Source organism: Aphis gossypii, chromosome 1, assembly GCF_020184175.1.
Source record: "Aphis gossypii isolate Hap1 chromosome 1, ASM2018417v2, whole genome shotgun sequence".
In the NCBI taxonomy this organism is placed as follows: domain Eukaryota; kingdom Metazoa; phylum Arthropoda; class Insecta; order Hemiptera; family Aphididae; genus Aphis; species Aphis gossypii.
This window is the reverse complement of record NC_065530.1, coordinates 33,120,139-33,136,414: the sequence shown is the minus strand read 5'-3', so window position 1 is coordinate 33,136,414 and position 16,276 is coordinate 33,120,139. Positions and strand designations below refer to the sequence as shown.

Here is a 16,276-nt window from a genome sequence, read left to right as displayed (position 1 = left end):
TATAACAAGTGTGCACTAAGCCATCGATATAAGAGATATGGTTAAGGCAGCAAAGGGGTCAGTGGTGGTGATCGTGTGACTCGATCACCACCGGACGTCGTGTTCAAGTAAAGTACTTTGCGTTATTTTGTGTTTAACTTTATTTTGGTATACCTCCGAGTAATCGGAGTATACGACAAAGTGGCGCCCAACTCGTGGCTCGTTAATCTACGGCTTTCTTTTGTGTGTGTGTGTGTGTGTTTTGATTATACACGATTTTTTCAAGGTACCATAGTAAGTGTGTATTTGTGTGTGTGTGTGTGTGGTGTGTGTGTGTGTGTGTGTGTGTGTGTGTGTGTGTGTGTGTGTGTGTGTGTGTGTGTGTTGAGTGCACGCGAATTTTATTTTTGGATTTCTCCAGTTATGTGTGTGTGTGCGGATTACATGCAAATTATTGCTGGATTTCTCCAATTGTGTGTATACGACAAAACATTTGGATTGGGCGCAAGTGTAGTTTTGCATTTGACAAAATATGTAGAAAAAAATAAACATTTTTTATTTTTTGATAACTTTTTTTCGACATTTAATTCGATAGAGAAATTGATCCAAAAACACATTTATGCTATTGGGACTGTAAGAACAAACTGTTTTGTAAAACCTCCACTTTTGTCTGATAAACAAATGTCTCAAATGGGTAGAGGAACTACATATGAAATTAGTACGGACATGAAAAATTGCAATTTGTGTTTAGTTAAATGGTTTGACACTCGAGCAGTGATGTTAGTTTCAAATTTTGTTAGATCGGGAAACTCAGAAACTATTCAACGTTGGGACAAAAAATCAAAATCGTATGTAAATTGTCGAAAGACCTGAAATTGTAGCACTATATAATCAATCAATGGGTGGTGTTGATAAAGTTGATCAATTGATTAGTTATTATAGGACCTTTATTCGATCTAGAAAATGGACAATGAGGATGATTGTCCACGCTGTGGATTTGATTATAACTAACTGTTGGCTACAATATCTAAAGGATGCAGAACATTTTAAAATGCCAAAAAAATATAAAAAACCTCTTACACTTAAGAATGGATATAGCTAAAAATTTAATTCGAGTGGGCAAACCTTAAACACCCAAAAGAAAAGGACGACCACGAAATAGTGGGAATGAAAACAAACCAACTTCTTAAGCAGCAAAAATTGATTCTACTCGTCAATCAGATGAAGTTCGCTTCGACCAAGTTGACCATTAGCCTGAATTTGACGAAAACAATTTTCCATCAAGATGCAAGAACCGTAATTGTGTAAAAAACGGTAGGAAAACTCACGTGTTTTGCATCAAGTGTAATGTTCATTTATGTTTAGACAAAACAAGTAACTGTTTTTTGAAATACCACCAAAAATTATAATCATTAAATGTATGTATATTTTTAAATGCCAAATGTTTTATTCAACTGAAAAAAATTGTATTTTATTAATTTTTCAGTTTTTGTTTTTTTTATTATTTTATTAAAAAGGTTGTTATGATTTGTAACATTTTATTTTATTTTATATTTTAAAACTGTTAATATTGTTATTTATGATAACAAAAGTTAAGGGTTAATTATTATTATTTTATAATACATTATGTTAAAAATAAAAATTCTTTCATTTTATTCTCGGAATAGCAATTATTTTTATTCTTTAACCATTTGAAATCAGTGTCTCTTAAAGTGGACACTTCCGTAACTTTTTTAATTTAAAAAAAAAAAATCGAAATACGAGTATTTATAAGTCTGGGACTGAAAGGGCTAAAAATTAAAAAAAAAAAATTTAAATAAATGTTTTTTTAGAATGATTCAGATAACTGTTTGGATCTCAATAATATTGAATTTTTGATTGATGGTGAGAACATTACTGATTCAAATACAATTTTAAATAATGATATTTCATCTGAAACAGTTCATCACACTGAGTTGTCTACTAATATAAATCAACCACCGATAATAGTTGTTGTTCCACAACTTGATGTTAATAATACATCCATAGTAAATACAGAACAGTTATTTTTTGATCCTGAATATTCAGAAAATATTGACACTGTGATTGGGGGGAAGAAAAAAGAAAAGAAGAAACAAAAGAAAAAATGATCAATATAATAGAAATATTATTAAAATATTATTGTGTCCATAAAGATAAAATTAAACCATTTTGTAAAGTTTCTGAGATTGATCCTCGATGTCTTAACATTTTTAAACAAAACCTATGCTCTTTAGAATCTAAAATAGACCAGGATACATTTTTAATATCAATGATGACTGTACAAAAACCTTTAAGAACTGATAGACGTAAAATAAATGAAACCAAAACTAATTCAATAGACCGAAACATAGTAAAATATTGTATTCTAACCAAAGAAGAAAAAATTCCAGTATGTGCTTCAGTATTCAGTTCAATAACTTCTATATCCAAAAAACGTTTGAATATAATTTCTTACAACTTACAACTTGATTTATGCAGCCCAAAAGAGAAACGCGGAGGTAAACATGAAAATCCAATAGATCAACAAGTATCAGAATCAATAATTGAACATATAACACTATTTAAAGCTAAAAGAGCCATTATTCAAGGGCAGATACAGGGTTCATATCTACCACCTGGATGCATATTAACAAAACGTACATGATTTCGGCACTAGCTTAATTCTCATTGGTCGGTTTAAATCGACTTGTTTTCCCGCGCTAATAATTAACTGTTATCACAGTCTTATATCTGTTATCAAATAGTATAATATATATTCAATATTGTTGTCATAGGACATAGGTTTTTACTTTTCGAATTTTATTAAAATTATTAATTTAATTAGAATTAGAAATTGCACTGATTAGTATTCATTTAAAATGATTAACTATAAACATCTACCTTCGTCATTTATAAATGAGATAGTAACCTGTAAAAATGAGGTATATGAAATTAGGTCTAACATAAAAGATTTTAACTCGTGCCAAAAATGGATAGAAGAATTTTCTGAAAAAACAAAAACAAGTTGGGTTGTTAGAAATACCATAAGAAAAGGTCAACATTTTGTCTGCAAGTTAGTTAAATATGGTGGTAAATGTAACATTATATTTTTGATTTGATTTTCTAATACACCTATTTATCCTGAAAAGTGTAGGGAGATCAATGTTTTATGAATAAATGAGTTATTATGTGAGTAAAAATAACATTTGTAATATTTGTTACAATGTAACATTTTATGTCTGGTTAGTTTTTCTAATACCATACATACCTATTTTAGTGTTTTAGATTTAAACAAAATCTAATGAGAACACTATTTATTAACTTACAAAAAATGAATGTTTATTTTACACTTATTTACTCTAGTGACACTACGTGTAGCACGGTATACATACAACTGGTTCGGTTGCGGCGTTGTTGCACCACTATATATATAGAGTGATCTAGTGTGCTTAGAATTTTCTTTTTATGGAATGTTCGAGAACCCTCGCGCGTATATGCATTTTATGTTGCCTATCCGCTACGAAGATTCTCGACCATTCTATGATCGTTACATTACTCCCCCCCTAAGTACACGGAGTGCTTACAATAGATTTTTGACAATATGTTTTTATGTCATATTATAATTAGTAGTTAAATATTTAGGGAACATGTACTTTTCGTCCTGAGTGGTTTGTTTTTGATTGACCGTTCTGAGTTGAATTGGCTGGCTCGGTTTGTGTTCTTGTCACATCTAAGTACTTTATCCTCTATGTAGGCGGGTTTCAGGCGATCGATTGATATTGTTTTTGTAGTGCCGTTGATTTGAAGATCGAATGTCTTGGGTGTTCTTTTTAACACTTTAAACGGTCCTTCGTATGTATATGTTAACTTTGGTCTTAGAGCATCGATTCGTTGATATACATGGGTACACGTTTCTAAGTCTTTTGGCATGTAGGTGCGATTTGATGATGATTTATGGTGGTATACTATCGGAGCTATTTTGGAAATTTGTGATTGAAGTTGTTTTATAAAGTCTATTGTATCTGGTAGGTGTTTTGTCTCTTCAAAGAATTGTCCCGGTAGTCTAAGTGTTTGACCGTAGACTAGCTCGGCTGGAGATGCTTTCAAGTCTTCGTTGGGCGTTGTACGTAGACCTAATAAAATAAGAGGTAGTTCTTCAGACCAATGAGTGCTATCTTTGCATGTTATGGCGGCTTCCAGTGTTCTATGTACTCTTTCTATCATTCCGTTGGCTTGTGCGTGGTAAGGTGACGAACGTATTTTTTGAAAGCCTAATAGCTTTGATAACTGCTTATATAATGTTGACTCAAATTGTCTACCCTGATCAGTCGTTATTCTGTGAGGTATTCCGAATCTTGCAATCTAATGTTGAATTAGAGTTGTTGCACATTTTGTTGCGGTCATGTCTTGCATGGGTACTGCCTCTATCCATCTTGTGAATCTATCAATCATAGTTAATATGTATTTGTAATTTTTAGATGGGGGCAATGGACCAACTATATCAATATGTATATGTTCGAAACGACCATTTGAGGGATTGAAATTGCCAATTGGGCTGACTGTGTGTTTGTATATTTTTGTTTTCTGACATTTTTCACATGATTTTACCCATGTCGTTATGTCTGTTTTCATTGATTTCCATACAAATCGTGGTTTAATTAGACTAAGAGTTCCTTTTATTCCAGGGTGAGATAAGTTGTATATTGCTGAAAAAACTTTTCTTTGTTGTGATGGTGGAACGATTGGTCGTATTTTACCAGTACTTGTGTCACATTTGATTTTTCGGCCTCCTTCTATTTCCATGTCTTGAATTTTTAGACTGGTGTCAGTTAATGTATAGTCTTCGTCTTGCGCGTTGGCTATCTCTTCTATTAGGTTTATTAGATCTGATGTGTTTGATATACTTTCGATTCTTGAAAGGTAGTCTGCGGTAATATTACTCGATCCGGCAATGTGTTGTATGTTAGTAGTTAATTGTGATATAAATGAAAGTTGTCGCTGTTGTCGTTCCGATGCTTTTTCTGGTTTTTGTTGAAAGACATGAATTAAAGGTTTGTGGTCTATATAAATTGTAAAGTCTCTGCCTTCTAGTAAGTGAATGAAATGTTTGCAGCTATCGTATATAGCAAGTTATTCTCTATCATACGTCGAATAGTGTTGCTCAGTAGTTGTTAGCTTACGACTGTGAAATCCCAGTGGAAGTATTTGATTGTTAATTAGTTGGTGTAGGACTCCGCCGATTGCTCTATTGCTGGCATCTGTAGTAAGCGTTAATTTGGCTGATTCACATGAGTGTGCTAAATATGTTGATTTTTCTAGTAGTTCTATACATGTATGAAATGCTTCCTTTGCTTCCAATGTCCAATTTACAATTCGGGTGTCGTTTTTCTTATGTTCTGGGATTATTTTATTTAGATCTAGTTGATGATGTGCAAGCTGTGGTATAAAACGTCTATAAAAATTGATCATACCAAGAAATCGTCGTAGATCTTTTATTTGCTTGGGTATAGGCATTTCTCTTATACTTTTAACTTTTTCTGGGTCTGGTATAGTTCCTTCTTTTGAAATTTGATGTCCCAAAAAGGTTATCGATTCTTGTCCAAAACTGCATTTCTCTAAGTTGATTTTAATGCCATGTTCAGCGAGAATTTCTAATACAACACTTATATGTTCTTTATGTTGTTTTTCAGAGTCTGAAAAAATTAATATGTCATCTATGTACGCTAGTGCAAAAGGCAATTCCCGGATGATCTCAGTTATGAACCTTTGGAATGTTTGTGCGCTGTTTCTTAGTCCGTAAGGCATCTTTAAGAATTCAAAGCTGCCAAACGGTGTTATTATTGCGGTTTTTTGAATGTCTTCTTCAGCCATTTTTATTTGATTGAAGGCTTTTTCCAGGTCCAGTCTTGAGAAAATAGTTTTATTATGAAGTTGGATATTAACATCATGAATATGTGGTAGGGGATATCGATCTGGGACAGTTACTCTGTTGAGTGCTCTATAGTCCCCACAAGGTCTCCACTGACCATTTGGTTTTTTTACCATGACGAGTGGGCTGCTCCAAGGAGAGTTTGATGGACGACAGACTCCTGCTTGGCACATGCTTTTGAATTCCTGTTTTGCTATTTGTAATTTTTCTGGCGATTATCTTCGGACTTTTGCTGCTATTGGAGGTCCGGTTGTTTGAATGAAATGGACAGTAGAATGTTTTGAGTCATGTTGACTTGTTTGGTTGATGAGTTCATTATATTTTTTAAGTATATCTGAATATGCTGTTTTATGTTTGATTAGTGACACACCCTGTATATGATCGTTTGTCTTAAGAGAGGTTGCCAATGGTGTTGTGAGATGTGTGACGCCGTCTTCAAGAAGTTGTTTGCGTTTGAGATTGATCTGTAAGTTGAAATGTGTTAGAAAGTCTGCCCCTAGGATACAACGAGTTACGTCTGCTATTATGAATGTGTAACGAAATTGTCTGCGAAGTCCTAGATCTAAAACCATTGTGCGGTTTCCATAGGTTTTTATAGTTTGATTGTTTGCCGTATAGAGTACACGGGTTGATATGTTAGACTTATCTGCTTTATTTGGTTTCACTATTGAAACTTCGGCTCCGCTGCCGACTAAAAATTGTTGATTGGGTTTTTGATCTATAACTTCTAAACAGCAAGAGCCCCTCCGTGTCTCAATTGCAGGCACGGAGGGCGTTTCTAGTTTTCCGTCTTGTCTGATGGTTTTTGTAAGGTCCATTTACATGGTTTAAGACATTTTTGTGCTTTACTACGAAATTTATAATGGTAGTAGCATAGTGGTCCATCTGCATTAAAACGGGATCGTGATTTTGAACGTGAGTGGCTCCCCGGTTTGTTGCTTGTGTAAGTTCGTCCTCGCTGTAATTGTAATTGCTTGATTTGTTGTTGGAGGTCAGCTATTTTGTCTTCTATACTGTTTGGTTTGTATTGTTCTTGTATTTGGTTCACTGTATTTAGTGAGACGTCTACTACCCGATCGGCCATTTCTGCTAGTTCGTCGACCGTAGATGTTTTTGGAGCTACTGCTAGTACTATTTGGGCTTGATTAGGTAGGCGTTGTAACCACATTTGTTTTAATAAGTGAGGTGGACAGTTGTTGCCTGCTAATGATTTAATTTTTGATAACATTAATGAAGGTTTTTCGTCGCCTAACGAAATTCCAGAAATTAACTCGCGAAATTTTTCTTCGTCAGTCCTACCATATGTGTTGATAAGCCTTTCTTTTAAATTTTGATAAGCGTTTTCGGTATTATCTATGTCTAAAATGTCACTTACTTTTCCAATTATGTCTTCGTCAAGCATGGTTAGAATATGGTCGAATTTGGTTTAAGACTTACTTATATGTGCTAGTCGGAATTGAGCTTCAGCTCTTTTGAACCAGGCAGCTGGATCGCATTTCCAAAATGGTGGTAGTTTTTACGCCGATTATGACTGTTTCGTTTTGTCGTCTCCTGTTTTCTTTCGTCTTCAATTTTTCGCTTGTCGAGGTCACCACTTTAGTGTTTTAGATTTAAACAAAATCTAATGAGAACACTATTTATTAACTTACAAAAAATGAAAGTTTATTTTACACTTATTTACGCTAGTGACACTACGTGTAGCACGGTATACATACAACTGGTTCGGTTGCGGCGTTGTTGCACCACTATATATATAGAGTGATCTAGTGTGCTTAGAATTTTCTTTTTATGGAATGTTCGAGAACCCTCGCGCGTATATGCATTTTATGTTGCCTATCCGCTACGAAGATTCTCGACCATTCTATGATCGTTACACCTATTAATCCGGATTGTTGAATGTTAATTTATCTAATATAATAATATGGTTTTTATGTAATTAAGTTAACTTGTGTTATGTATATTTAAAGTATTTTTAATAGTACAAGAAATAGTCAACATAATTACACTTAGTAGGTAGGTACCTATAATAATTTATTATATAATCATAAAATTCACAAAATGATTATTTATTTAATTTAAAAACTAAAAATATAAAATAAACGAATACCTAAATTAAAATTACATACCTGATTTACATTTTAATAAATAGATAATTGTCATTATAACACTTAATAGTGTGATTTATTAATGCGAAGTTATTATGTAAGTAAAAATAACATTTGTTACAATGTAACATTTTATGTCTGGTTTGATTTTCTAATACTATACCTATTTTTACGGATTGTTGAGTGTTAATTTAGCTAATATAATTAAATGGGTTTTAATTTAAAAAGTTATAGGTAAGTAGTGTATAATCATTTATGTACTTTTAGCAGTCAATTGTTAAATAATTAACTTTTTTTTGTAATGATAATAAAAATAAACGTGATACATCGCAACGACTATTACAAAATTTTCTTATTCTACGAATATAATAATGCTCCATTACAGTACTTGTGAAATCCACTAACGAAACCACATTATACGCTTTATTTCTGGATAAAACTATATCTTTATATATCCTGACACATACTTCGCTGAAATTGTTAGTTTGGTGACCATGGGTTTCATATCAATAGAAATTTCAGCAACTAAATTCTTCTAAATATTCAACAAACAATCAAAAAACAAAATGTATATAAGCATTAATTATTCATATTCTTACAATAAATAATTCTTTATAATTATAATAATACTAATCTTCTTAATTATTTTCTTACTTTAATATATTTATCCTTTTTTTTAGTGTTTTCTGTACACTTTTTAACTTATATGGTTATTTTTGCTGTACAGGATAAGTTTTTTGATTTTCCTCTTTTATTTAGAACAGCATCAACTTTTTTAAAATTACTATGATGACATACATAATCTTTTCTGAAAATAAATTCATTTATATAACATTACATTGTTATGTATGTTATATTTACTGTCGTATATTGTAGACAGTCGTCCAAATTATTACTTAATATGTATAAAGAAAAATATTTTTAAATAAAACACGGGAGAAGCCGGTGAAGCAAAATGTGCTGAGGCGACAAGACAAATTTTGTATATAAGACCGCCGAACGCACGGGCAACGGGAGTCCCGCTGTCGCTGAGTGAGTCGGCGAGAGTGTAGGTACGACGATCGCACATGTGAAACGGCGGTTATAGTACGGACTAAATTAATAGAATTTTTGATTGTTTATTTTATGTTTTTGAGTTTAATAAAAAAGTGTTTCCGACCAGGACAACCAGAGTTGGATATCATTTAAGTCTTCCTTGCGTTCCTACCTTTATATAGGAAACAGCGCCGAGATATACGTACCACGGGTATAAGTAATCTTCGAGTCATTTCCACTATAAAGGAGCGAAGAATCGACAAGCGCACACCATCGTACCTCGTTAGTTAACAGTGCCATTCTAATTCATTTTAGAGAGTGTCATTAACTAAAGAGTACGAGGGTAAGGCATAGTTGATTTACCGCAAACCCATCGTACCTCCCTAGTTAACAGTGCCATTCTAATTCATTTTAGAGAGTGTCATTAACTAAAGAGTACGAGGGTAAGGCATAGTTGATTTACCACAAACCCATCGTACCTCCCTAGTTAACAGTGCCATTCTAATTCATTTTAGAGAGTGTCATTAACTAGAGAATACGGGGGTAAAACTTACCTAGTTGGTTATACCGCGTATACTGAAATACCGGTATACCACAAAGTGGCGCCCAACGGGGTTTTTATCCACGGTCGGAGACAATTTTTTTTTTGTGCGTGTGCCCTGGTACCTCAACCTTGGCACGTTTATTTTTTCGAAGTGTATATGTACGAGAAGTACAACAATTTCACGTGTGGTCTGGATTCACACCCAATTTTTTTTTGGTACAAGTGAAGTACGACAATTGTGTACGTTTCGGTAGATACCCAGAACGCAATTTTGTGTGTTTGTACGTATACCGTGTGGGTAACAAATACACGCTCGATTTTTGTCTTGCCGACAAGACAACGCTTATGCTACGTGAGTACAACTTTGCGAACCGTCTACAGTCAATACGACGTATACGTCAAGGTGAGCAACTATTTGTAATATACATAGATATTAATATTAGGATTGTAGACTAGGATTTTTTTTTATTATTTTTTTTTAGACAGGATTTTTTTTTAGACATTATTTTTCTTTAGACAGGATTTTTTTTTTCATAACAGATGACCGCAAAAATTTAAATTTAAATAAAATAAAATTAAATAGTTAGTTTTAAGTATAAATTAAGTAAATTAATTTTATTATGATATGAATGACGAACATCTTATAGCTTTTGGGGAAAAAAATTACAAAATTAACAGATATCTTTTTACAAAAGAAACCAAATCTCATTGAAGCATGCAAATCTAAACAATTAAAAAGTGTAGGAACCGTAGATAACCTAAGGGCTAGAATATCTAAATATTATAAGGGGATAATAGAATTAGACGACATAGAAGAAACCTTAAGCGAGCCACAAAAACACCAAGTTCAAAAAAATTCAATAACAGATAGAATTGATATTAATGAATTACTTATAAAAAGCAATTTAAGTGATTCAAGTCCGGAAACAAGTAATAGCGCTAATAATAAATCAAAAACAACTGCTAACGACCTTTTAAAAATATCTAACATATTAGGAAATAACGCAAATAAATTAATAACTCAGGCAGATAAATGTTTAAACACTAGTAATAATTTATATCAAAATAATTTAGAACAAGACCCTGATAACAAATATAACAACTTAATAAACTTAGATCATACCGAAACAACAAAAAGAGAACATATATACGAAGATATTGAAAGTGCAAATAAAACAGAATCAAATTTAAATACTACATTTTTTAGTAACTCAAAATATGTAATAGAAAACACACCCGAAAAACTACATATAGTAAATAAAAATTCAAAACACAAAATGGAAAAAATGATAATTAAACCAGACAGCTTTTCCGGACAAGGGGACATTAAAACATTTATTTTACAATATGAAAAAGCAGCACGAATAAACAATTGGGACGACAATGAAAAAATAAAATTTTTATCAATATTTTTAAAAGACACAGCTAATAAATTTCTACAAAACTTGGAAAACAAAGGACGGAACTGGTCATGGAAAAATTTAAAAAGTGAATTTATTAACGAATTTCAACCTATAGGATACTCCATAATTTTAAAGGACAAATTAGAAAATAGGAAACAAAACGATTTAGAGTCAATTTCTAGTTTTGTTACAGAAATAGAATACTTATGTAGTCAAGTAGACAAAGATATGAACGAGGAAGATATTTGTGTTTATATACTTAAAGGCATAAGAGAACCTATATTACACGCAATTTCGCTTCACGATAACAGTAATTTAAAAAAGTTAAAAGAAAATTTGAAAAAATACGAACTAATGCAATTTAGAATTAATTCAAGAACCTCAGGACTTAACGAATATACGGCAATATTAAACAAACAAGTTATGCAATTGAATACCGAAACTAGAGACAGTAACCAAGAAATTAAACGTTTAAATACAAAATTAGAAGAAATAGACAGTTATTATAAGAATAAAATTGATAAATTATGCATTGAAATGAGTAATTTGAAAAAATATGACAAGACAGTAAATTTTGAAAATAGATCACGCAACAGAGATAAAAGTCCATATTCAGGCAAATCAATTTATGAAGGTTGGAACAATTATAGAGAAAATAGTCCTTACCCTGATAGGTATAACAATAATAGATACAGAGATAATAGTAAAGATACATACGATAATAAAGGATACAGAGAGAACAGTCGAGAGAGGGATAGGTCTTATTCAAGAGAGAGGAAAAACTCTTACGACAGGTCTAAAAATAGAAGCAAAGATCGTGGAAATAATTCAAATACCAAACAATACAGTAGGGAAAACAGTAGAGAAAGATACTCGAGATCTACAACGCCGGAGAAATATAATATAACATGTTACAAATGCAACAAAAAAGGACACTATGCAAATGACTGCCATTTTTCAAAAAACGAATAGTACCCGAGTTAAATGAAAAATCGGAATATCTAACTCGGGAAACAAATAATATTAATACTAATCCCGACACCTCAAAATTTAATAAAGATAGGCAAACTGAAAAAAATAATTATATACAATACGTAGAAAATTGGTACAAATCATTAAATTCAAATAAATTAATAAATAAAGAAGTATACAACGAAGACGAAAAAATTATAGAAAACATCGTAAGAATAAGTAGTTTGAACCCACTAAATGAATTTCAAAAATTCCTACTCAGCAATAATAATAGAACCAACTTCCTATGCGATTATAGTGAACAAATAGTAGATATTTTTCCATTACCTAATGATATCGCAATCGGTCATTGCATAAGCCAATGCCTTACCATGTCAAAAGGAATCGCATTACAATTTAGAAATAAATTCAATAACGTGAAAAATTTAATAGCCCAACAGAAAAAGACTACCGAAATTGCTTACTTGAAAAACGGAAGACAATGGATTCTATACCTCATAACAAAAAATAAGTATTACGATAAATCAGCGTATTCTAACATTTTTAACACACTAATTAATACTAGAGAATTTTGCATAGAAAATAATATTACTACTTTAGCACTACCAAAAATTTGCACTAGACAAGATAAAAAAGATTGGAAGGTTATTTCTACCATGATAAAATTTATTTTTCAAGACTCACAAATAAAAATTTTAATATGCCTATTACCAGGGAATTACGACAAAAAACAAAATAAATACTTACAGAACAATGACCCATAAACCAATGACTTCACGTTAGGGAAAAACTTCAATAACATAATCAACAATAAATTAAAGGCTGAAATCGAACAAATTGCAGGTTCATTTATAAAATCTGAAAACGTACCCGCAGACGGTGACTGTGGTGCACATGCACTACGTATATGCTTAAAACAACATGGCATATATAGAAAGACGGTAGAAATACTAAACATGCTCGGAATTCCTAATTGCAAATCGGGTTACTATCTCAAAGATGACGATCTAGCGTTTATATGTGATCAATTTAATTTCAACCTATATATAATACATGAAAATTCAGAATACACAAATGCTATAATTTACTGGAAATTAAATAGGAAAAACATAGGGATATTCAATAAAAATTGTCATTGGACACCAGGAAAAATCACAGAAACATATAACCCGCGTCAATTCGATAACACAATAATAAATACGGTCTTTCCGGATTTTAATACCATAGAAAAAAATGTAGATAATTTCTTACACGAATGTTACGATCACTTAAAATTATCACAACAAAATCCCATTACAAAAAACAATAGTGACAACAATTTAAAAAACGACACGTCAACTATATGGTATTCACAATTTTGCCAGAACTGCGAATATTTGTCCACGTCTCAGGATATACGAGATGACCATGATGACAAGGAACAGTTTTGGAGTGAAGGAGGAAACATTATGTTTTGTGAAATATGCGGAAACTATGTAAGAGAATATCGGAACCGGCCTATACAAGAAGACGAAAAAATCATAGAAACAAAAGACCAGCTAATTCAACACAAAAATGAAAATAAAATCAATACAAATAATATAAGCATAGATTCAGATACAGAACGAAAACAGAGAGTGTTATCAATAAAAATAGAACTAGACGGTAACGAAAAAAATGCAATAATAGATACAGGCTCAAATCTATCATGCATAGATTATTCCCTAATAAAAAATAAACAACACATCAATCCCAAAGAACAAATAATAATAACGGGCGCAGATAATAATGAACTAATACAAATTGGTACGACTAAATTAATTATTACAATCAACTCACTCCGATATCAAATTAAAGTGTACGTTATTAAAGGACTAAATTGCATAATTCTATTAGGAAACGATTTTAACATTAAATATAACTTAAAAATCGATTTTAAAAATAAAAATATACAAATTGGAAATAATATTATAAAAATGGACGAAATATGGTACAAACATAATGAAAATCACAATATAAATCTCCATACGACAAGAAGCTTCACAAGTAATACATTAAATAACAAACATAAGGTAAAAATTAAATCCGATGACAATATTACTATTGCACCAAAATCAAAGGTAAAATTAAAAATATACACAACAAGCGAAAACATACAAAACCAGTATGCTATAATGCCCACAGAACGCTTACACAGAGAGAAACATTTGACACTACAAACCCAGATAATAGACAAATCTGACGAAGTAATTTTATACAATCATTCCAACGTATACAGTAATATTTCAAAAGGAATGACAATAGCGACTATTTATGAATTAAACATATTACATAATAAACACGAATCAAAGGAAATTAACCTAAACAATGAAACCACGACTAAAGAATACGACATAAAGGACGATCAAGGTACAATAATAAACATTTCTAAGGAACTAAATAACGATCAACGCAAAAAGGCAACAAAATTAGTAAATAAGTTTAGACATTTATTTACATCCGACCCATTAAACATAGGATGTGCAAACGTGGAACCATGCGAGATAAAATTAAAATCTGACAAACCTATATTCCAGCCTCCATATAGACACCCCCAATCCAAAGAGAAAAATTAAAAACAGTAATTAATAAAATGATAGAGGCGGGCATCGTCTAGCCAAGTCGAAGCAATTATGCTGCACCAGTATTTTTAATATCCAAAAAGGAGAAAGGTGAATACAGATTTTTAGTGGACTATAGGAAATTAAATAACGAGACTATTAGTGACAAACACCCTATACCTAGATCACAAGACCTATTTAGAAGCCTGGAAGGTGCAAAATATTACAGTACTATGGACCTCTGCCAGGGATATTTTCAAATACCAGTAAAAAAGGAAGACCAAAATAAAACGGCCTTTATAACGGATTTCGGACTATATAATTTTAAACGAATACCTCAAGGTTTCAAAAACTCAGGTCCAATTTTTCAAAGAGTTATCAATAATTTATTCAGTGACTTTTTATATAGAACAATGATAGCGTACTTGGACGACATATGTTGCTTCGGCAATGATTTCGAGGAAGCTTTAAGCAGACTAGAGGCAATATTTAAAAGACTGGACGAAGCAGGTTTAAAGTTAAAAAACTAGAAAATGTGTAATATTAGGTACAGAAATAGAAAGAATTATTAGGTCATAAAATATCCGATAAAGGACTTACACCGCTGGAGAAAAAATATAAAGGCGATAACACATTTCCCGATACCAACAAAAATCAAAGACGTAAGAGCATTCATTGGATTAACAAGCTATTACCGGAAATACATTAAAAATTTTGCAAAAATCGCAACACCCCTAACTGATTAACACAAGAAGGAAAATAAATTTCATTGGAGTAGCTCCCAAGATAACGCGTTTAATGTATTAAAAAACGCCATCATAACAGCACCCGTACTAGCACATTTTGAGGACGGACAAAAAGTTTTTGTAACCACGGACGCATCACTTGAAGGGCTCTCGGGAATTTTAGAACAAAACGACAACAATGGAAAACGACACCCTATAGCATTTGCTTCAAGAAAATTAAAAGGGGGAGAAAGAAATTTTACTACCACAGATTTAGAAATGTCAGCAGTTGTATTCGCAGTAAACTACTTTAAGGAATATTTATTAGGCAGAAAAGTAACAGTATTTAGTGACCATTCAAGTTTACAATATTACCAAACGATGAAAAATCCATCATCCCGTATAACAAAATTCATTTTTAAATTATTAGAATTTGATATTGAAATTAAACATCGCCCCGGCCTTTGGAACACAGCCGCTGACTGTTTATCACGATATCCGGTAGACACGTTACAGGTAAAAAATATTTTCGAAACCAAAGAAAACGAAGAAATAAATTTCGACACAATAAATATAGAAAAAATCAAAGAAAATCAATTAAATGACGAATTTTGCAAAGGCATCATATCTGCAATAAATGGAGACAATAATTCTAAATACAAAAGGAAAACTAGGCAATTCCTAATAAAAAACGATATGTTATTTTATAAAAATTGGTCACCAAATGGAACTAACATATTATTAGTAATACCAAAAAAACTAGTTAACGTGGTCGGTAGTTACTGGAAAAGTATGACATTTCATTAAATGTTTTCTAAATTTATCAGACCCTCGAACATCTGTTATACAACCATCTTGTCTACATGTGTATACTGATTGGCTACCGTAATATATTTTTAAATGCAAAATAAATTGATTAATTGTAAGACATTTTAATAAACAGATGGAACATAAATACATAATGAAGTTTACTTTAATTTACTTTGAGTAGTAAATAATAATAAT

The 16,276-nt window shown here is 31.8% G+C and overlaps 1 protein-coding gene across 1 annotated transcript; it reads right to left on the bottom strand.

Moving 5' to 3' along the window:
- Positions 1-6,686: 6,686 nt before the first annotated feature.
- Positions 6,687-7,310, bottom strand: LOC126550655 (uncharacterized). Its single transcript, XM_050202605.1, has one exon. The coding sequence runs from the start codon at positions 7,308-7,310 to the stop codon at positions 6,687-6,689; it is 624 nt and encodes a 207-aa protein (XP_050058562.1).
- Between the last annotated feature and the right edge of the window lie 8,966 nt (positions 7,311-16,276).

Bases quoted from the DNA above. Each gene is read 5' to 3' on its own strand.
- LOC126550655 (XM_050202605.1), bottom strand. From the start codon at position 7,310: ATGCTTGACGAAGACATAATTGGAAAAGTAAGTGACATTTTAGACATA.